Genomic DNA, 23,049 nt, shown 5'->3' with positions numbered 1-23,049 from the left:
TTTTTCCAGTCTTCAACTGTCCAATTTTGGTGAGCTCGTGCAAATTGTAGCCTCTTTTTCCTATTTGTAGTGGAGGTGAGTGGTACCCGGTGGGGTCTTCTGCTGTTGTAGCCCATCCGCCTCAAGGGTTGTGCGTGATGTGGCTTCACAAATGCTTTGCTGCATACCTCGGTTGTAACGAGTGGTTATTTCAGTCAAAGTTGCTCTTCTATCAGCTTGAATCAGTCGGCCCATTCTCCTCTGACCTCTAGCATCAACAAGGCATTTTCGCCCACAGGACTGCCGCATACTGGATGTTTTTCCCTTTTCACACCATTCTTTGTAAACCCTAGAAATGGTTGTGCGTGAAAATCCCAGTAACTGAGCAGATTGTGAAATACTCAGACCGGCCCGTCTGGCACCAACAACCATGCCACGCTCAAAACTGCTTAAATCACCTTTCTTTCCCATTCTGACATTCAGTTTGGAGTTCAGGAGATTGTCTTGACCAGGACCACACCCCTAAATGCATTGAAGCAACTGCCATGTGATTGGTTGATTAGATAATTGCATTAATGAGAAATTGAACAGGTGTTCCTAATAATCCTTTAGGTGAGTGTATACATACATACAGTACAGTATATATTCTTGTGAGATTCACCCAAAGAAGTTTTAGTGAAAGGTTGTTTGGGAAAGTGTCTGTGTGTTTTCATGCCTGTTAAAGTGTGTAAACTGACCACAGACCTGCAGGAACTGACCACATCATTAGACACATCAGACAGAGAAACCAAAGTGACTTTAATTAGACAGCACAGGCTGGAGGAGTTGTGTCCCAGTGTCAAACACTCGCTCGAAACCTCTTTATCCGAGAGAGACAAAGAGACAGAGAGAGAGAGACGAGGTCACATGAGGAAAGCCTGTCTGGTGTGAGGTCTGCAGATTAAACAAATCAGCGATTTAATGAGTAGCACACTTGCTTGAGTTCCTCTTCATCTTCAGAGCCACAAAGCGCAGGATCTCGTCCGAAAAGAGAAAAGGAAAACATTTTTGGGGGCGAAAACTAAGCGTTTAAAGACCCTGTGTGCTTATTCATGCATACTCTAGAATCCTAGATTATTTCTTGCTTGGTTAATCCATATCCGGTGGCCTCGTACACAAAGGCGGACTAATGTTGTCATTAGTTCTGCTTCTCTGGTGGCCAAAAGCTGAATCGAGAGCCGGCCCGAAACACAGAGGGTCTGAGCGAGTGCTGTCTGGAGATAAAACACACCCCGTCCCGTGAACACGCGCGGAGGAGTTCATTAGAGATATGAAGATGGACCAAGCACCTGTGACACTGAGCAGTGTGACGTGAGGTTCACTCAGACTGGATTGGAAATGTTCAAGCGAAGCTGTTTGAAGAACTTTTAGATTAAAACTACATCTATGGGCCGATCCACTGGACTTTCATCAGAACAAAATCTCTAAAACAAATGGGGAAAAAAAGTAGTTAAACACCTGAAGTGCAGCGCTTTCTGTCTTGTAAAATATCATTTAACGTCTATCTATCTATCTCTCATCCATCCATCTATCTCTCTCTCTCTATCTATCTATCTATCTATCTATGTCTCTCTCTCTCTCTCTCTCTCTATTTCTCTCTCATCCATCTATCTCTCTCAATATCTCTCTATCTTCCATCCATCCATCCATCTCTCTCTCTCTCTATCTATCTATCATTCTCTCTCTCTCTCTCCATCTATCTATCTCTCAATATCTATCTCTCTATCTATCTATCTCGCTATCTCTCATCCATCCATCTATCATTCTCTCTCTCTCTCTCTCTATCTGTCTCTCTCTCTATCTCTCTCTCTCTATTTCTCTCTCATCCATCTATCTCTCAATATCTATCTATCTATCTATCTATCTATCTATCTATCTCTCTCTCTATCTCTCATCCATCCATCCATCTCTCTCTATCTATCTATCTCTCATCCATCTATTTATCTCTCAATCTCTCTCTCTCTATCTCTCATCCATCCATCCATCCATCTATCTCTATCTCTGTCTATCTATCTCTCTCTCATCCATCTATCTCTCAATATCTATTTATCTATCTCTCATCCATCCATCTATCTCTCTCTCTCTATCTATCTATATCTATCTCTGTCTATCTCTCTCTCATCCATCTATCTCTCAATATCTATCTCTCTCTCTCTATCTCTCATCCATCTATCTCTCTCTATCTATCCATCTCTCTCTCTCTCATCCATCTATCTATCTCTCTCTCATCCATCTATTTATCTCTCGATATCTCTCTCTCTCTATCTCTCATCCATCCATCTCTCTACCTCTCTATCTCTCTCTCATCCATCTATCTATCTCTCAATATCTATCTCTCTCTCATCCATCCATCTATCTCTCTCTCTATCATCTCTCTCTATCTATCTCTGTCTATCTATCTCTCTCTCATCCATCTATTTATCTCTCAATATCTATCTCTCTCTCTATCTCTCATCCATCTATCTATCTCTCTCTATCTATCCATCTCTATCTATCTCTCTCTCATCCATCTATCTATCTCTCAATATATATCTATCTCTCTCTCTATCTATCTCTCATCCATCCATCCATCCATCCATCCATCCATCCATCCATCTTGTGTGTTTGTGGAGGACTACAGTAACCCAGACGGGGTCTTCCTCATTTCAGATGCTAATGTTGTGAGAGATTTGAGTTGACAGAAGACAAATGACCACATGACCTGGACACCAGAGTAAAGAGTAAAGACACTCGCTTTATCAGTTAGTGTTTCCGGTGGCTGGAATATTGTCAGTCAAAAGTAGTCGATCTCCGAATGCAACGTATCATGAGGAGAGTAGCGATGTTGATGCTAACACTGTAGTGCCCCATGCACTCCCATTCAAAAGGCATTTTGACCGAAAACGAAAATACGGTCAATCTTAAAAGTGGCGTTTCCAGTCTGATTATGCTTTTACACCTGTTTGACTCAGGTAGATTAACAAAAAGAGCCTAGGTTTGATTTTGGCGAGAGTTACACTTTAATCTCATTGCCATCTAAAAGAATCTGTTGAGTTAGAGATCTGTCTTGTGATTTTTCTTCCATGTGCACAATTGCTATTGCATTTCAGAAATCATTCTTCACTCCTAATAAGAGTAAAATCCAGCTGATTCTGTGAACATTTTATACAGTGAACATATAAAACAAGCCGCACAGAAATTATAAAAGCATTAGCGTCACTACAGTGTGTAAGCAGTGCTTAACAGACTCAATGAATCAAAACAAATTACAGTCTACACACAGAGACTGATTAATTTGCACCAAATAAATAATTATTATATTGTTAAATACACTCAGTCGAGAGCTGACGGCCCACACGCACGCCAGATGTTTCTTCTCGTCTGACAGGAATCGCTCCGTGCTTCTCTTCCCAACAGTCACACACTTCAGTGAAACTCAAAAAAAATCCACAAAATTAAACCATTACATATGACATGGAATAATCACATTTATGGGTGTTTGTTTCTGTCATTTCTGCTGCATCTGGAGTGATGGATCGTGTTTGACAGCATCAAGCGTGGTGAAAGAAGTAATGTTTTGAATATTATTTTAAACTTCATCACGCTAAGGCTAATTTCATATTTCATAAATACACATAATTAAATATTTGCACAGTTTTTGCTTAATTTGGCAAAATAACAGCTTGAGTGGGAATCATATGCAATAATATTCTATACACAAGTGATATTTATCTTGATTTCTCTTCTTTTTTTTTGTCCACACATCTGATCTGATGGCATATTTTTCATATTCCATGCCCTTCACTGATAATGTCTAAACACACGAAGACGTCATGACGGGCAAAACTGTTTGCTGTTGTTGAAATGATGCCACAGCTGACAGACAGATGTGATTTATGTAGAAATAAAAGAAATTAATATATTTTTTACTCAATAACTATTGATTTATGCTCCTACTTGTTGAGATTAAATAAAATAATATTTTTTTTGATAGATTTTCATAGTTTGAGATTAAAAATGTAGTACAAAGATTTAAGTCTAGGAAAAAAACATATCGATATTAAAAGGTCTTTTAATGCATTTCCAAGACATTTAAAAATGTGAATGTATTAGTTTTTTTTTCCCCAAAAGTGCTCTTAGTTGAAGAAACGCTCAAATATAAGCAAGAAATTAACAAATACTATGATTTTATGATAATTAAAAAGTAAGTTGAGTCCAAATCTGTGTTGGTATCATTAATTTGAGATACTATTATAGATTTGATTAATATTTTGAATTAGATTGCTTACACTTTAAGGTCTCATTTGTTGACATTATTTAATGCAGTAACTAACATGAACTAACAATGAGCAATACATCTGTTACAGTATTTATTAATCTTTGTTAATGTTAGTTAAAAATACAGTCGTTCATTGTTTGTTTGTTAGTTCACAGTGCATTAAATAATGTTAACCAATACAACCTTTGATTTTAATAATGTATTAGCAAGTGCTGAAAATAACATTAACTGAGATTAATAAATGCTGTAGAAATGCAGTTCACTAATGAAACCGTATGGTAAAGCGTTACTGATTTTATATTTGATGTTTATATTTTCAATTTTCGTAACTTTAGTAATTTTTTTTTTGTGTTAATAGGTACATAAAGTTAAAATAATTTAAAATATGAAATGTTGACTTGGCAAACTTATATTTTATTTATTATTGATTATTTTATTTCAAGTATGGAAACTGTTTTTAGTTTTAGCTCCAGTTCTAATAACAGCCCAGGTCCAGATATCTTCTTCAGTGCACTCCGCTTCCAGCCGTGATTGATCCGTGATTTGCACAAGTGTCATGTTATTGACAGGAAGACAGACGGCGAGTGTGTTTCCACGCCAGGGCAGATGCAGCAGTTCACTCCATCACCCTGTAGAAATTGCTTGCTGGGATATAACAATAACAGCATGTTATTTTTATCCTCAGTGTAGATCAATGGTAATGTAAAGAGGACTGCGGATGATGGATGAACTTCACTGGGTTTTTAGCTCTCGCAGAGATTCGGCTTTACGGGACCCTTCGGTTCCTGCATGCACAGATATATGCTCAACTGCTATGAGGCTTTTATAATATGAGAAATACATGACATGCACATCTACAAACGAGTCTGCAAAGCGAATCTTTCATAGCATTGCACAATAGCATTTGCACACTGGAGATCTGAATGTCATATCAAAGCAGTTGCACTCAAAATAATATGTGAAATCTTGTGTGATGAAACACACAATATACAGTACAATAGCAGCCAAAAGTGATGTCCAGAGAGTATATTTGTTTTTAATGATCCCACGAGTACAATTAAACCATCAAATTATGAGGAAAATCTTTTATATTTTTAAATACGAGGGAGGAACAAAACACTAAGCTTGGTTAAGGTGTTTATCTGACTTAATTATTTGGCAAAAAAAAGGTCTGCAAATAAAAACATATAAGCATACAATGAATACAACATAGTCAGTTATTAATATTTTGTTGTTTTTGCATGTGTTCATAATTTCTTTGTATGACAGCTTGGCCAAAAATGATGTCCACAATTGACTCCAAGCACAACTACACAATAGGTTTACAAAATCTTTAACATTTTTTTTATAATAATATTTGAATAAAGGGAGAAGAACTTATTTTGGCCACTGCTGCTGTATCTATTCCTCAGTCCCCATTGAGCAGCACTGGATTCATAAATCACATCTCAGGCGCGAGGATACATCATTCGCTCTTTGTCAGATGTGGTTATAACTCTTCGTAGCGTGTGTGTTGAGGTTATGAAACTGATGATACAGTGAGGTGCAGGGCTGATGTCCGAACATGAGGAGATAAATCTGTCTCACAACACTGAGATCAATCTAACCTGCACTACAGCTGCTCTGATGGCTTGATACAAGTCTTGTTTCATTTATTTGAGTTGATAAACAAAGCAGACCAATAGCAAAGCTATTAAATAGCAATTTGCAATGCTAATTTACCAAGAAATCAGTTATTTTACACATTTTACACTATGTAACCTTTGCCCATCTAGCAGTTAAAAAACGAAACTAGGCTAAATGCATTTCGCGGAAGAACATTGTTTTGGTCGTGCTTCGGCTCTGCGTGACTGTGCGGATGAATATGACCCTTCACTAACTAATAGATCATGCATGATTTCATTAAGAGATCTACACATGGCAATTTATCTGTTCGATAAAATACCTTACTCACCTGTCCTGTTGAGCAATAAAAACGCCATCTCCATCTTGCTTACAGCATTTCAAATCCCTCAGTTTTTCTGAAAAGCCAAACCAAGGTTGATTCTGGTTTTATTACGAGCTCTGTCTCGTTCTCCTCGTTGTGACAACTAACCCCTGCAACTCAAACACCAGACACGAGGCAAAGCAGCCGGAGCATCTTTACTCTGTTTACGGATATGACGAGACACATGAGCGAGCGACGTATGTACGCAATTTCCTGTGAAAACCATCCCGACAGTAGGCTTACCATAGTAAAAAGGCTTTTTAATAGGCTTACCTATTAAATGTTAAATGTTCTGGGTTATATTTCATGGAGAGCATTTGGGATGAATAGCTCAGAAAAATGATTTTCAATTTGTCTTTCACTTTGTAAAAACAAGCCAAAACCTTAGTGTTAGTGGCATACTTCAAGTCAAAGGAGGTTTAAGGGCATAAATACATTTAAAATACACATTGTTTTGAAAGAATAACCACAATTGGCATAGGCCTACTTATGTTTAACGTGATACTCAAATAACACATATTTTGTTCAGAATAATGAATAGAAGTGTTTTGACATTCAACATGACAATAAGTGATTTTGCTTTTAAATACGAGCTGTACTTCTACTCTCTCCAAATTATCTTGCCCCATAGACTATAGCATTGTGCACTACAATAGCTACACGTTTTTGTTTGTGATAAACAGATCAAAATGATTGTTTTAAATGTATAAAAATGAACATAATTAAGCTTTAACCCACGCAAATTGCTCATAAATTAGCAAATGCGTATTATAATTTGAATTATGCGATATGCTCCAATTATTGTTTGCGATTACAATACTTTATAGTCTCTCTATAGTCTTCTCACTCCGCACAGCAGCAGTTTAGCCCTAATGAACCACTGCCAGGTTTCAAAAGCATTAATTATAAAGGCAGAAATAATGACAGCGTACAAGTTCAGGCCCAATATTCAGAGCTCTCTGACCTCACGATGGCATATGAAGCAATTACAGCCGTTTCAGTACAATTGAGATATTTCACCAAAGAGAACAGTTACATTAAATGCAGTGCCCCACATTTCCCAGCCAGAAACATGCAAATGCTCGTGTCCTGACAGCAGAAACATCTAAAACATGTGCTGTAGTGAGCAGGTCATTATAAGCTGCTCGAATCGACAGTCAGATGCGATTAAGAAAGCAGGAAATCAGTGTGTGTCTCTGTGGAGAGAAACAGGCCCGTGCAAAGGGCACTGAAGACATTTCATGGTTCAGATGTACAGTATGATGAATTCTAAAGTCTGTAATCAAACTTACGTAACTGTATTTTACAGTCTATAATTAATAGAATGGGTGTATTCTATACAACTACTGGCTACACAAGCTACTTTCTGTTATGATTTGTGAGGCACAGCTCTGCTTTATTTGCATCAGCGTCTGCTTAAATTACTCAGTTTCAGTCTCTAAATCAGTGCTGGAGTCTGACTGTACAATACTGACATCTAGTGGAGAATCATAGAATGGAATTTTATCTCTTATAATGAATTAAAATATCTATCTATCGATCTATCTATCTATCTATCTATCTATCTATTCATTTATTCTGAATTCAGAATAATTCTAATTTAATGAATGAGTTTGGCTGTGGAGGGATGACTCATGAAAAATGATAAAATTCTCGTAAATATTTTAAAATAATGTCAGGTTGCACAAAATATTAATATTTCTTCTATATATACTCAATCGTTCATTCACTCACTCACTCAATCACACACACTCACTCACTCACACACACTCACTCACACATACACACACACTCACACTTTCACTCACACACACACACACACACACACACACACACACACACACACACACACACACACACACTCACTCACTCACTCACTCTCACACACACACACACACACACACACACACACACACACACACACACACACACACACACACACACACACTCATTTACTCACACACAAACACACACTTACTTACTCACACTCACACACAAAACAATTAAAAATCCTTGTTTTTTGCAGTTGAAGAGGTCTCAAATTAATACTTAAGTTTAGGTTCTCATTTAAACCAGGGTTAAATAGTTAACTAAACCTGAAACTAAACCTTGCATTACTTGAAATGAAATAAACATTGACTAAATTATTATGCGAGCTAGTTGCCAGGGCAACATTTGTCATTTGACATTTAGTTTATACAACTCGATGTACTAAAATAACTAAAATAAAAAATGAATAAAAATGATATAGACATTTTTTTTTAACTATAAAAAAAACACACAACAAAATTACCAAAACTTTAACTAAAATTAAAAGGAAATGATTCAAAATAAAAATAAAGCTGATTTAGCTTTCAGCATCCAAATAAATCAATGGAACACGTGTAGAGTTGAAAGCATCTTTACTGTTGTCATGGTAACAGTGACATCAGTGAGGCGTTCTCGGGTCAGGAGGAGATCTGAGTGAATGCACTGAAGATCAGATCTACTCTTCCCGCTTCAGATCCAGCTCAGCTGCCGGACAGCATTTCCTGAGGGATCGTCACTGTTCCGCCTCACAATCACAACCCGAACCTGAACCTGAACCTGAACCCGAATCCAAACCCGGACCCGTCCTGTAGAGACATAGCGGCTGGTGAACCAGCCTTTCTCACGACAGGCGTCTGGCATTCTGAGTTCTGTGCGGAATTTAGATCCAATTTGATGAGACTGGACGTGGAACAATGAATCTCATGAAACAATAAAATTACATCCCAGGTCAATTTTCACCCCAAAAAAACTTTTTTCTTGATCAATTACACACATCCTGCAATGTAAAAATTACTTGCTTTACATTGCTTTAACTCATCAAAATAAGTTAAGCAATTTTCAACTTTTTTTTAATGTTATACAAGATTTAACTCATTTTTTTAAGTCAGTTTAATGTAATTTAAGTTGAAATGACTTAAACATCCAAGTTGACTGTACTTAATTTAAGGCAGCAACTTTTTATTTACAGTGTGCTAAATGCTTCTAAAATTTTTTGTTTTTTTCATTATTATTAAACTGCCATAAATTAAAGACAGTATAACAATGATAAAGTATACATTCTTTACCATTTTCAGTAATGTATCATTATTTTGGAATTAGAACAATGAGAATTTGGGGGGGGGGGGGGGGGGGGGGGATGTTCTTAATTGTCATGAAAATGTCAATGAAAATTGTCAGAATGCACAAATAATTATGATCCTAAAATAACAAACACATTGATTTTGAAGTGAAAGATGTTTCATGACAAGTTTCATGAGATTCACTCATATTCACATCTTTGAAGTCTGAATGGATCTAGGTAAGTGGAAGAAGTTGAATCTGAATGAATCCAGACAGACAGTGGCCGCTGAGCTGGAGTCATAATCAGAGAGCTGGTTATGAATGTGTTATGATTTATGTCTTCCCTGCAGAAGCGCTGTAACGTCCCGCTCCACCTCTTCAAACGGACAATGAAGATCATACCTGAAATGGACAATCCAGCTGTTATAGATGATACTGTAGGCCTATTTGTTCATGAATTATTTTGCTCTGTGAAATACTTGATTCTGATTGGTCAAACATGGCTTAGTGAACACTAAACTGTAGTTTCATGTCTCTCGTAATCCACACGTTCTGTCTTCCTTTATTTTGGACATCACATGCGAATCACACTGAATGTGTGAGCATATCTACCGTTTGTAAGGAACTCCGTCTGCAGTGATGAGAAACTTCTCGAAGTTCCATCGGATGTCGTTGACTTTAATGGGAGACCAGTAGAGCTTCCTGATGTCTCCAATCACAGGGTTGACAAACGGAAGTGTTTCCTGGAAGAACAAAGCCATTGTAACTTCGTTAGAACTGAATTACTCTGGCTTAAAGGGTTAGTTCACCCAATAATGAAAACTCTGTCAGTAATTACTCACCCTCATGTTGTTCCAACCCCGTAAGACTTTCGTTCATCTTCAGAACACAAATTAAGATATTTTTGATGAAATCTGAGAGCTGTCTCACTCCTTTATAGGCTTCTATGTTATTGACAATGTTTAAAATAGTCCAAGTGACTACAGTGGCTCAACCTTAAGTTTATCAAGCGACGAGAATACTTTTAACGACTTTATTCAACTCTTCATGTTCTTCTGTGTGGGCTTGAGTGAGTTCACGTAGTGTAACAGCGCAGCGCTTCTGGGTTGTATGTCAGAACGTAGGCTCGCTATTGGCCAGCATCACACACATGACCAGCGTCGGCCAATAGCGAGCCTTCGATCTGACGTACAACCCAGAAGCGCTGCGCTGTTAAACTACGTGAACTCACTCAGAGAAACACACAGAAGAACATGAAGAGTTGAATAAAGTCATTATTTTTGGGGGTTTTGCGCACACAAAAAGTATTCTCGTCGCTTGATAAACTTAAGGTTGAGCCACTGTAGTCACTTTGACTATTTTAAACATTGTCTTTACTAACTTTCTGGGCCGGCAAGTTTCAATTTCAGAGAAGCCTATGGAGGAGTGAGACGGCTCTCAGATGAAAGTCTTGCGGGAGAGTAATTACTGACAGAATTTTCATTTTTGGGTGAACTAACCCTTTAACCTGTAAATTATTAGCAACAGTAATTTATTAATCTGCTAGAAGAAGTCATAAGGCGTGTTCTGACCTTTATTTTGAAAATCATGAAGATAACGTCCAATTAATTTTCCAATTAATTAATTTTCTAAATGTTTTATAGGCTTAATAAGTGATTTGTGATGCGGCACCGAACTGAGCTTCAGCAACCCTCTCAGATCTACTGATAAACTCATTTATGTGATACATTTTTTTTTTTTTTTGAGAAATTGTGGGGAAGAAATGTCTATAATTGTGATGAAAATCATGTCAAAAAGTCTCAAAATAGACTTTATTTTGTTCATGCAAATGCTGATCTCCGATATGCTGTGCAGAGTTGCACTGGACTGAGAGCTGAATGCTGTACCTTCAGGAAGGCGTACAGAGGGTGTTCGTCTGCGCCGTTCACCTCAATCCTGCTGAACACGGGGAACTGTGGGAGGAACCCTGCTCCTGGTCTCACATACTGCAGAACATTCAGGATTTCATGGTTCTCTTCTGGGAAGACCAAAGGGAAAAGGAAAATCTTACTGACCCTAAACTTTAAAACACTGCTTTAAAATCTTTCAGGTCTTTGAACTAGAATGTTCAAACCCAGATTGTACAGCTTGCCCCAGTGCTGGATTCTGAACCAGTAATACGCAGGTCTTACCTGGAGCCTGAAGGCCAAACTGATTGCAGGGGAATCCAAGCACAGTGAAGTTCAGTCCTCCATACATGTCCATGAGTGCATTCATCCTGTGATACTGCAGCATTCGTTTCAGTTAGGATTACTTACATACATACATTTTTATTTATTAATTAATATACAAATAAGTTACAGTTTTTGACTGACAGCTGCATCACATTAAATTAAAAACATTTGTTGTAGATGGTTGAAAAAAATGAATGTATATAATAATAGTAATAATAATTTTAATTTAGACAGCACCTTTCCCGAGCTCAAGGATGCTTCACAACATCATACAGTCATACAATGAATCAATCATATGGACAATGGACATTTGCCCAGTCCAGAACAAGAGCCAATGCAGATGCATAGCGGTCAATTATCAAGACATTATCATAATACAAATACATATCAAGACATTCATATAATGTAGGCAGCATAGGTAGACCATAAGCATATTGTAGGCTATATGCCGTGTGTGTCATTGCATTAAATGATTTATTAAAACTGTTCTACTTCACAAGCCATACCTCTTCGATGGTGGACCCTCAGAAGGTCGCCACGTTCACGATGAGAAGAACTTTTCCTCTGAAGATGTCGAGTGGCGCGGCCTTCCCCTCCAGGGTCTCCATGGTGAAGTCATACACTGAATTTGCAGCCATATTTGCTGTTGATTCTCAGTGTGCACTGGTGTCTCAGTGATGTTACACACTAACCTCTGGCTCTCGGCTGCGTTTCATTCAGCGGTCTGTATCTCTTGGCTCAGCAGAGGTTCTGCATGAATGACTCTTTTGTTTTTGAGCCATTCATGTGGTGTTTTTTTTTTTTTTTTGTCCCAGGTTTGCAAAGGCATGCTGACCCTGATGGTCATCTTCTCATTTCAATGGCCATGATGTGATTGTAACGGTGTCATTGGCCATCAGAAGCCCTCCAGCTCAGCAGCTGTTCAATCAGGTTTATATATGTTTGTTTGTTTATCTTATAGGTCCCTCTTAGAAATAATCTTAATTATAAATGACTGCCATATAAATAAAGCAAACAAAATGCATTTACTGAAGGTTGTTGGTATCATATAAATAAATTAGCATATGCTAATGTGGACGTTTGAAGACCTGTCGCTTGGTTTGTAGGACTAGGCTATCTATAAAGATGTCATTCTTGTGTATCTGTCTCTGTTTGCCTGTCTATCGATCGGTCTATCTGTTATTTTATGTCTATATCTATCTAGACGTGCACTGCACACATTCAAACAGTTATGTATGATCGTTAGATGGCAGCAGTGAGTCGCGAGTGTCCCGTTGAATCCGCATCATCTGTGTAGAAGAACCCGGATGAGCCGGTCAGCTGTTTATCAATCATGATAAATAATGTGCGTGGATCAAAGGACAGTATCGGCATGGATCAAAAACATGATGAGCGCATGCAAAGCCACAGGTATATTTTATAAAGAGTGATCCAGGTGTGCATGGATTTCGAGAAACATGCGCATACCGTTCCTCTGACTAGCATGCGCACAAACAGACGTTTGCATTCAGAAATGCATCCATGCAAACAGCAGTAGAACATCTGTACTGCTACTGTACATATAAACATCATTTTCTATCAGACAGTGGTTTGCACGCATGCATGCATATTGAAAACAGGAAGCATTTGTTTTGTGTAATCAGTCTTTTACTAGTTGACATGTTCGTATTATAACATTTTGTCTGTAAAACTGTTTTGTGAGCATGCATGCTACTCGTCCTGAAAGCAGGGGTTTTGACGTGTCCGAACACTGTATTCTTAGTCAATTTTGATAACAGTATGTCTAATACAGTTGCTCAGTATGCGCGCTGCATGCATTTAATATTTCGTGGTTAATATTTGGCCAATACATTCATATGGTTTTATACACTTATGCAATTCCCCAACATGTATGATGTTTATATTCTTAGTCATGTTTTATTATATACTGTATTAAGGGGATGACACACTTACCACTGACATCTGCCTAACTCTCCCCTTCCCATTGATGTCAGTTGGTGTCGTATTGATGTGTGTGTGTGTGTGTTGTGACAGGTGTCATCTGCTGGACCTGCCCTGGGAGGATGTGTTAGTGACACACGTGTTCTGTTACCTGCCTCTGCGTCACCTGGTCAGCCTGCAGCGCGTCAGCAAGAGCTTTCGTTCTCTCGTACAGGTGTACCTGGCCAACTGCCGTAAGTTTGACCCTGCGCAGGTGAGGGGAAAAAACTTGGATATGGTTCAGTCGCTGGAATATTGTCCGTTCTGTTGCACCGTATTTCATGCTATTCCTCCTGTGTTTCTCCTCAGACGGGTCCTCACATTCCCAAAGAAGCCTTCTGCTCCATGCTTCGCCACAATCAAGTCCTCCACCACCTCTGTGTCAGCAACTGCTCTGATTGGATCTCTGATAAAGAGCTTCTGCCTGTGATTGGTCAGAACCAGCACCTGCTGCGCGTGGACCTGCGCGGCTGTGTTCACCTGAGCCGTCACGCTCTGGTGGCGGTGTCTCTGAGCTGCCCGCGTCTCACACACCTGAGCCTGGCACACTGCGAGTGGGTGGACAGCCTGGCACTGCGCAGTCTGGCGGATCACTGCTCGGACCTGCGCTCGCTGGACGTCACCGCCTGCCGCCAGCTGAAGGACGAGGTCGTGTGTTACGTGGCGGGGAAGTGCCCGGCGCTGCGCTCGCTCTCAGTGGCGGTTAATGCCAACATCACGGACACGGCGGTCGAGGAAGTGGCCAAGAAGTGCAGAGAGCTGGAGGAGCTGGACCTCACGGGGTGTCTGCGCGTGCGAAACCAAGCCATCAGGTGTGTGTCGTGTGTTTGAGCTGAGAAGCAGACGCTTGCAGGAGTTCAGATCAGGGCTGCGTGATTTGGGGAAACACATTTTATTGCTTTTTATTTATTTATTTTATTTATTTATTTCCCTGGAAAAGAATAAAAAATAACTCCAGATCCTGCTTGTTTTTAAGTTTGTCAAGAATATTGTGATTATAACAGTCTTATTTATATAATCACAATATTTGGGCCAAATTGTCTTACAAATTAGCGTTTTTTTCTTAAATACTAAAATAGTAATATTTATTATTGTGTTTAATAAATTTTTTTTGTAATAATAGTAATAATAAATACACAATAAATAGTAATAATTATAACATTAGTAATAATAATAATACTAAATTTTACTTTTTAATTTAATTTTAAATATTGTGATTTTATATATAAATATGACTATATAAAAATAATAATAATAATAATAATATTGTTATATTTATATATAATGACATTCATAATATATATATAATTAAATTGTACTAAAAAGAAGAAATATTACTATTGTATTGTATTAGTATTGTAGTAATACTAACGTTTATGGCTGTCTTAATTTCTTAATTTGATTTGATTTCTAACTTTTATTTTAGTGGAAAAACTCAAGGACCCTTAAAGCTTCTCCGTTGTTGACAACAGCCGGTTTTTAAGTGCTTCGAGAATCGAGAATGATTGTGCATGTTTCGTTCCCAAATGCACAAGTGACTGAAAGTCAGAGCAATGAACTTCATGTTGAGCAGCATTTACTGTGAACTGAGACGCTACAAACACCAAATCATGAGTTGCTCATGTGGTGTAAATCAACACAGTACCGCGCTTCACTCTGAAACATGCAGTGCTTATATTCAATTCATTTGCTATTTGATAATCACACACTAAGCCATATTGCGATTCCGGTTTTATTTCGATTAATCCCACAGCCCTCTCTGGTAAATCATTAACAATATTTAGATGAGAGATTGTTTGGGGAAGTTTGCCTCATTGTGTCTGACGTTTTGAAAGCAGAGCCTATTAATAACTGTTTATTTGTGTGTTTAGGACGTTAGCAGAGTACTGCCCCAAACTGCAGTCGCTCAAAGTCAATCACTGTCACAACGTAACCGAGTCCAGTCTGGGTGTTCTGCGCCGGCGTAACGTGGAGATCGATGTGGAACCTCCCCTGCAGAGGGCGCTAGTGCTTCTGCAGGACGTCGTGGGATTCGCTCCGTTTATTAACCTGCAGATTTAACACATCGGGAGCATCCAGAAGAGGTGAGCAAAAACCTCATAATACATGCTTTTTGTGTGTATGATTAGTGCAAATTTCATATTTGTAACCTTTCATCAATGTGTAGTGCCTCTGGTTAGTGACTTTGCTTGTAATGTGTGAAATGTTTGCTTTGTTTCATAGGTCCTCTCATCATACATGATCTTTCCCTGGATGGCTGACATTTGAAACAACACATTTTTACACCAATGCAATATCACAGAAGACACACCACAAATCCACATCTCAAGTGCTTGATTGTTTTAGTGTATTTTAGCATTTAAAAAGAAAACACTACGATTTACTTGGTTTTCAGAATGGGGATGATCTAATCTGGTCCTTTATGAAAATCACCTGAAATATCTTATTTATTGATGCCAAGCTTTTCTATGTTTTACATGCACCAAATGTTGTATCATTTTGCACTTGTGAAATACTGAAATATTTGCACTTTTTTTCAGTACATCTGAACATTCAGTCCTGGAGCATCAGATTTTCTCAGCTTCATTAGACAAATCCTTCCTCAGAATCATCAAGTGATGTTTTACAGACGCATACTGGTAGATTCTGTGGTCATTTTATCCCTATTAATGTAATAATAGAAAATAATGGAAGAAGCTGGACAATTATTGTTTCTGATTTACTTCATGGGTTCGCAGTGTTTGTTTGCATAAGACAAATCTTTTCATAAATTTTATCTGCACATATGTGCACTGAATATTGCTGTCAAATTAGACTATTTGTTGGTTTTGCTCTATATGTTGCATTGATAATATGTCATCAAGACCCAATTTGCAGAATTGAAACATGTTTATAAATGTTACAACATTTATCACATGGTAAGTTTGTGGTATTGTTTTAACTTGAACTGACCACAAGAGGGCAGTGTAGCCTGTGCTGTCAGATTGATGGATCTGTGATTAATTGCAGAATGGAGTGGGAAATTGATTTGGTTTTGCATTGAAATGCAAACGCTGGGTTTCTGTAATGCATGTGTTTTAACTATGAAAAGTCTTTATTTATGCAGTTGAGTTATAGAGATTGCTGAGAAGTCAAGGTGTTTGACTTGAATTCCTGTACAGGTTCAATAAAAGAGGTGTAGCCTACTCTTGAGTCATACATGCAAAATCTCGCTTGATAATTCAGGAACTACACAAGCCTAGTCATTACTAAGAGTAACTGGTTCTCCACATGAATAGAGAGAAAGTTTGTGTCTTAATGACCTGAATTACAGAATTATTAGTCATATACCTTTATTATCCCTGTTGATCCCTGAAACTCAAACTGGTTCTGGATTGTGAAACTCCTTTTGTGTAGAAATCTGAATTAATTTGTATGCATCATCGGAAAGGCATCTATCTTTTTTTTTTTTTTTTTAGCATATTAGAGTTAGCAGTATGTTAAAATGGAGAGAATAAAAACGGTTCATTTAAAATAAGATAGTAAACTTGAGATGCCCTGCTTTGTGAGGACTTTTTGCTGGTCCTCACAATAAACATAATAAAATGTGTGTGTGTGTGTGTTTTTTTTTATTATTTTTTTTATGTAAAAATGCAGAAAGTTTTGTGTGATGGGTAGGTTTTGGGGTATGTAAGTGGAGAGTAAAAACCATTACGTCTATGGAGGTCCTTACAACAAGTATAGCTAAACAAACAAGTAAACGTGTGTGTGTGTGTTGTATTGGTGCACAGACAGGACAGACATGAAATCAAATTGAAAAACAGTTTTCAGGTTTTGTGTGTCTCTTTGCAATTCGATATAGATCAGAAACAAATATCTTATATCAGTAGTAAATATCTATTTAGCCTTTATTTTCATAGACTCGGCTATTAAATTGGGATCGCAGCGGTTGTTTGCCTCTTGAGACTCGACCTGAAAAACTCGTCACACCTGTCATTAATGTCAGCACGCGAGCACTGCGCATGCGCGCTGCGTCTCACTGCCTATAGAGCGAGCAGGTGGAATGGCATTTACCATGAAACAGCTGGTGAGAATGGGCGGGGCTTAGCGGACCAGACGCTGTCTCTAATTGGTCAGTAGTTTTACTCAAACTCAGCGGAAAATATACGTCTTTATTTATAAAGAATATTAAACAGATAAAGTATGTTATTTCTCTTATATCCCTACCTGTTTATCTTTATACGTGTGATTTGTCCATTTGTACAAAGGTACCTGTTACTTTTTCCAGCGCTGCTCAGAACGGACCAATCACAATCCTCAATTGTGGTAGATACAGGGTAAAATTATATTGTAATCATTTTTATAGACTAAAGGACAAAACTAGGACGAATTTCAATGTGCACGACAGGTAATATGTTTTACAATTAAACGGTTATACTGTTTAGCATACCAACGTCTCCAATAATTTTGAATTAAATCTGACTGCAGCGCGAGGACTGATCTGTATGAGCCACAACGCGCCCTCTGGAGGAGACTTCTACTAAATGTAACAGGTAACAGCAGCGCTCTCCAGCTACCACGCGTACTGGTACTGCACAACTAGTAGGAGTAGTGTGGTAGAGCGTCATTGAGAACACAACTCGTGTCCTACCGGCGGGGCTGATGTCTGACTGTTAGTTAGAAACACTCTGTTCTCTGCTGTCCTTTTAATTCCCCCCTCAAAAACACGAACGCAAGACAGTGTCGAGGAGCTGTCCACTTCAGCACCGCCAGACAAACCCAGGCAGAGCCTCATGATGATGATGATGATGAAGATGATGATGATGATGAAGATGATGATGCTGATGAGTGCATGCGGACTGCAGTAACACACCAGCAGCAGCAGCAACAGCCCCGCATTCCTCCACCTGAGCCTCCGGTAAGAGTTTCTCCTGTTTTCATGCGTGTCTGCTGGGTTTTATGTGGTCCTGATGTCCTGATGCATTGACATGCTGTTGCATTGCTGCATGCAGAAACATTGCAGTCAGGCTTGGGGAAAATGTCCCATTCAAACACATGCTGGATCAGTGTTGATTTCAGAGATGTGGCCTTAGATTCCTTGTGCTAAAGGACATCGGACAGGGGAATTTGTAATGGTGAAATTAAAGCCTAAATTCCTGGAATATTCAGGATTTGGGAGTTTTTATCTTTCTATAATACAATCATTTAGTAAGTTCTTGACTGAAACTGTTGGAATCAACCAGTTGATCATTTTAGGACGTTGAGGTCATCACTCGGATGCTCTGCATCTCTATTAGAATGAATGATCTGATGTGGTTCAGTGCTGTTTTGATATATTTGAGGTTAATGAATATCATTTTCTTTCTTTCTGGTGTGCTACTGGTGTTTGGACACAAAACAATACATAAGTTTCTATGAAATTAGTTTTTGTGTGCTCAGTGAGTGCTGTTAAATATCAGATAGGCTATGGCTGATAATATTGTTTGATGAGAAAATGAAATGTAGCTATACATAAATACATCAAGTAAACACATTTTCCCTCACATTTACTCTGATATACCAATCAAGCCCATTCATTGGCCAATATTTGGCTCTCTTGAGATTATCTGACAAGAACTGCACTGTAAAAAATAAAAGAATATTTTTCAAAGTTGTACATAAAACAAAGATTATTGAGTCTTTCTACTTCAAAATATCACTTTTTAACTCAATGTGTTACTTGCCTTTTCTTTGTAATTATTTGTGGAATTTACCAGCAATTTCTGAGTGGAAATTTAATTTAAAAAAATTCAGTGTGTACCAATTTGGCAAATTAATACATAGTAATAAGTTTTCTTCACAATTGTATAACTTCCCGAATTTACCAACAGCCTTGTCAGTGGATAATAAACATGTATTTAAGAAAATAATGTGTTTTGAGTGATGGTGTGTGTAACTTTGGTTTGAGAAGTGGGGGGGACACAAAATGGGGAAACATTTTTCGATTTGAATCCCATTTCCTGCATTTACATGTACATTTAGGGACTATGGTGATTACAAAATAATTAATAATAATAATTTTGAAAATAATTAAGTTGATTATAATGATAAATTCTGCCAAAAAGAATAGTATGCTACTAAACTATGTATAACAAAAATATGTCTTACTTTTTTATTGTTTAATAGGGGCGGATTGCCAAGACTTGAGAGAATCATTTTATAAAGTCAAAAATGTTCACTATTAATGTTTTGTGTGTAAATAAAATTGAAATAAAGTGAGACTCAATTTCCATTGTAATGTAGAAACAACATAAAGACAGTATCTTTTAAATAATTGTTTAATAGCATATTTTTATGAATGAAGGCCAGTATCACTGATATTAATATAGCTACCGATGTCTCGTTGAAAATGATTTTTACAAAACATTTATTAGGCTTCAAAAATATAACAACTTTTAATTTAAGTGAACTTTAAACAATCCTCACTTAAACCCATAATAAATGTCATTTTTACCTCTGCCTTTGCTGTCTTAACAGGTACGAAATATACAGAAATTGAATAAGGTTATCAAATAGTCCGCACTGCATAAATGATAAATTACATATAGATTAATCCTTATTAAAGCTGCAAGCGTTCTTTAGGTCAGTGAGTAATTTTCTCTGTTCCCTTTGTTCTTTGGTTAAAGGATTAGTTCACTTTCAAAAAATTATTAATTTACTCACCCCGATGTCATCCAAGATATCCATGTCGTTCTTTCTTCAGTCGAAAAGAAATTAAGGTTTTTGAGGAAAACATTCCAGAATTTTTCTCCATATAATGGACTTTAATGGCAACCAACGGTTTGAAGGTTCAAATGTCCGTCTCGATGCAGCTTCAAAGTCTCGACACGATCCCAGTCGAGAAATAAGGGTCTTATCTAGTGAAACGATCGGTCATTTTCAAAAAAAAAAAAAAAAAAAAAAAAGTATGTGTATGTATATACTTTTTAACCACAAATGCCCGTCTTGTACCATCTCTGAGATGCGCCACGTATTACGCCATCATGTTGGAAAGATCATGGAAAAAATTAAAATAATAATAATAATAATAATAATAAATTAAAACAAAGATGTCGGACGATCGTTTCACTGGATAAGACCCGTATTTCTCGACTGGGATCGTGTCGAGACTTTGAAGCTGGATTGAGACGGACATTTGAACCTTCTTTGAACATTGGTATAGTTGGTTGCAATTGAAGTCCATTCTGTGTAGAAAAATCCTGGAATGTTTTCCTCAAAAACCTTAATTTCTTTTCGACTGAAGAAAGACATCATGGATATCTTGGATGACATCGGGGTGAGTAAATTATCAGCAAAAAAATTTTGGAAAGTGAACTAATCCTTTAACATTACTGACAGAGAGAATTAGTGACTGCTGTCACTTTAAGATCTGGCGCTGAGAGGATCTCACGCATTTAATTTTCTCATTTACTCTTGACTTTCATTTAAGATTTTATTCAACTCATTTAAGACTGTTCTTGTGAGGATACTCGACAAAACGGGCATTTTGGTATAAATATGTGTGTTATTGTTCGTTCAAGCGCGAAAGAGAACTGGATTCTGGCGCTATCTGCTCATTAGGACTTTCAGTGAGCTTGTGGACGCGACGTTCCTGGACGCGGACGCGCGCATCGGCACAGGCTCTCTGTGTCCGGCTCCTCCGTGGCGATTACGGTGTGCGAATTTTTATTTTTTTGTAACAAACGAATTTGAAAGTGGGGGGGACATGTCCCCCCTGTCCCCATAGGAAGTTACGCCTGTGGGTGTGTGTACATTACATTTGCTCTCATACTCAAGTTGTATTGCCATTATATCGGCCTTCATAGCCTGGAAATCCAGACCTAAATCTAAGAGATTAATGGTCTGGCGTCGACTAATGAAAATCGCCCAGCTCGAGGGGCGGCACCAAGCATGCATTTGAAAATCTCACTGCACGCAATTGGATAACACTACGACCAATCACAACAAGTTATCACTTAGCTACCAGCGGAGCTAACTGGTAGATTAGACTCTTACCGTATCCGGTCGGCAAAACAGCAAAAACGTCCTTCTTGCAAATGAACGATTCGAGCGGCATCTTCTGTTCCTCTTTTAGATAAAAAGCCAAGTCTAACTCGTTCATTGTAGCGGCCAAAGCCGTTTCAAACAACTAGTGTTCATCCAGAGCCATCTTGCAATGTTTACTAATGACTTCGACGTCACAGCGCTGTCGTCATCTCGCCTCTGGCCCACCTATATCAGATAACCCGATGTGATTGGTGCAGCTCAGATCGAGGGGCATATTTAATGAGCAACATTATTCGACACCAGAGTAACTCGCTGAGCAAATTCAACTTGTGCTCTCGCGAGAACTCTGGATTACCAGGGTACGGCCTTCATGCATCAATGTCGGAATATAAATCAAATGAGACTTATACAAGGTTTTGAATGTTTTGGTACACAATAGTCACCTGTAATTCACTCTAAACATCAAGCAGAAGATGTATATTATTGGTTGACAAGGCTCTGGTAGATTTGTGGATTGGCACAGACGGTAACTTGTTAACAGCTGATGCGATAACCTCAGATTGTCTGTAAAGTGCCTGATTTATCAGCCTGGACAATATATCATTAGTGCTGTTAAGAGCTGTTGCGTCTCGTTCAGTCTCTGTCTGGTTCTGGCGGTTAGAGCAGATGCTGTCCTGAGAAAGACGTTCGACTCCGTAAGGATGATGAATTCTGGTGTCTGACACTAAAGCTGCAGGTGCCGTGACGGTTCGGGATGCGAATGCCACGTCCTTTAGCACGACGAGAGAAAGCGCGAGGAAGCAAAGAAGAGATGACTGAGAAAGATGAAATTGGGGAAATATGAGTCATGGCTTGTGTTGGCCTGTCTGTGATGTGTTGTCTTCATCAGCTGATGTTTCGTAGAGACAGCGTGAAGAAAGACATGTTATCCTGTCGTCCTCTGTTTAATAAAGCTCTCACTCTTTGTTCTGTTTGACCTCTAAAACCCCTCACATCATGAGACACTTGTGATGTTTACTCCTTTTTATCATGACACGCTTATCATATTTTGTATCTTGAAGGTCAGTTTTGACTTCATTCGGGTGTTAAAGACGTTTATTTGCTCCACAGCTATTGGAACATAGATATCAGCTGACGACATGCATATTTTCTCTCCGCTATTATCTGTTGGTAATATTTGAAATGCATGCTATTGCATTGATTAAATTACTATGCAAAATTACTAACAAGTCATTCATTTCCATTAAAGGCACACTATGTAAGATTTTGGGATTAAAATATCCAAAAACCACTTGAAGAATGTTATATATTTTGTTGACTTGTGTACTTACATCATCCCAAATGTTACCAAGAATGTTTCAATCCAGAGAAATAAGCAGTTTTAACCTATCAATGACATCATACACGCGTTACCCTCGATTTCCGTTGTTTTATTCTGTAGAAACCATGGAAACACCAAAGACGCTTTAATATATTATGTGTTTTATTAGACAGGTGAG

General features: G+C 38.1%; 3 protein-coding genes across 3 annotated transcripts in view; 2 read left to right on the top strand and 1 right to left on the bottom strand.

Moving 5' to 3' along the window:
* Window positions 1-9,430: 9,430 nt before the first annotated feature.
* gpx9 (glutathione peroxidase 9) lies at window positions 9,431-12,409 on the bottom strand. The gene is made up of 5 exons (XM_084434817.1): window positions 12,073-12,409; window positions 11,525-11,618; window positions 11,240-11,370; window positions 9,966-10,096; window positions 9,431-9,755 (listed from the first exon to the last, which is right to left on the bottom strand). Exons 1-5 carry the CDS (start codon window positions 12,202-12,204, stop codon window positions 9,680-9,682), a joined length of 564 nt encoding a protein of 187 aa, XP_084290943.1. The 5' UTR covers window positions 12,205-12,409; the 3' UTR covers window positions 9,431-9,679.
* Window positions 12,410-12,823: 414 nt separating this feature from the next.
* fbxl15 (F-box and leucine-rich repeat protein 15) lies at window positions 12,824-17,135 on the top strand. Its single transcript, XM_084434814.1, has 5 exons — window positions 12,824-12,976; window positions 13,601-13,760; window positions 13,856-14,358; window positions 15,418-15,630; window positions 15,770-17,135. Exons 1-4 carry the CDS (start codon window positions 12,900-12,902, stop codon window positions 15,605-15,607), a joined length of 930 nt encoding a protein of 309 aa, XP_084290940.1. The 5' UTR covers window positions 12,824-12,899; the 3' UTR covers window positions 15,608-15,630; window positions 15,770-17,135.
* A 1,040-nt stretch (window positions 17,136-18,175) lies between these two features.
* Window positions 18,176-23,049, top strand: part of LOC311305929 (uncharacterized protein) — a 58,744-nt gene continuing 53,870 nt past the window's right edge. Inside the window, exon 1 of the mRNA XM_084433964.1 lies at window positions 18,176-18,443. The gene's annotated coding sequence lies outside the window, so the exon portion shown is untranslated. The remainder of the gene's footprint in view (window positions 18,444-23,049) is intronic.

This window comes from Rutilus rutilus (assembly GCF_951802725.1).
Source record: "Rutilus rutilus genome assembly, chromosome: 16".
NCBI classification, from domain to species: Eukaryota; Metazoa; Chordata; class Actinopteri; order Cypriniformes; family Leuciscidae; genus Rutilus; species Rutilus rutilus.
Note: the sequence above shows the minus strand (reverse complement) of the source record. Positions and strands in the feature narration are given on the sequence as shown.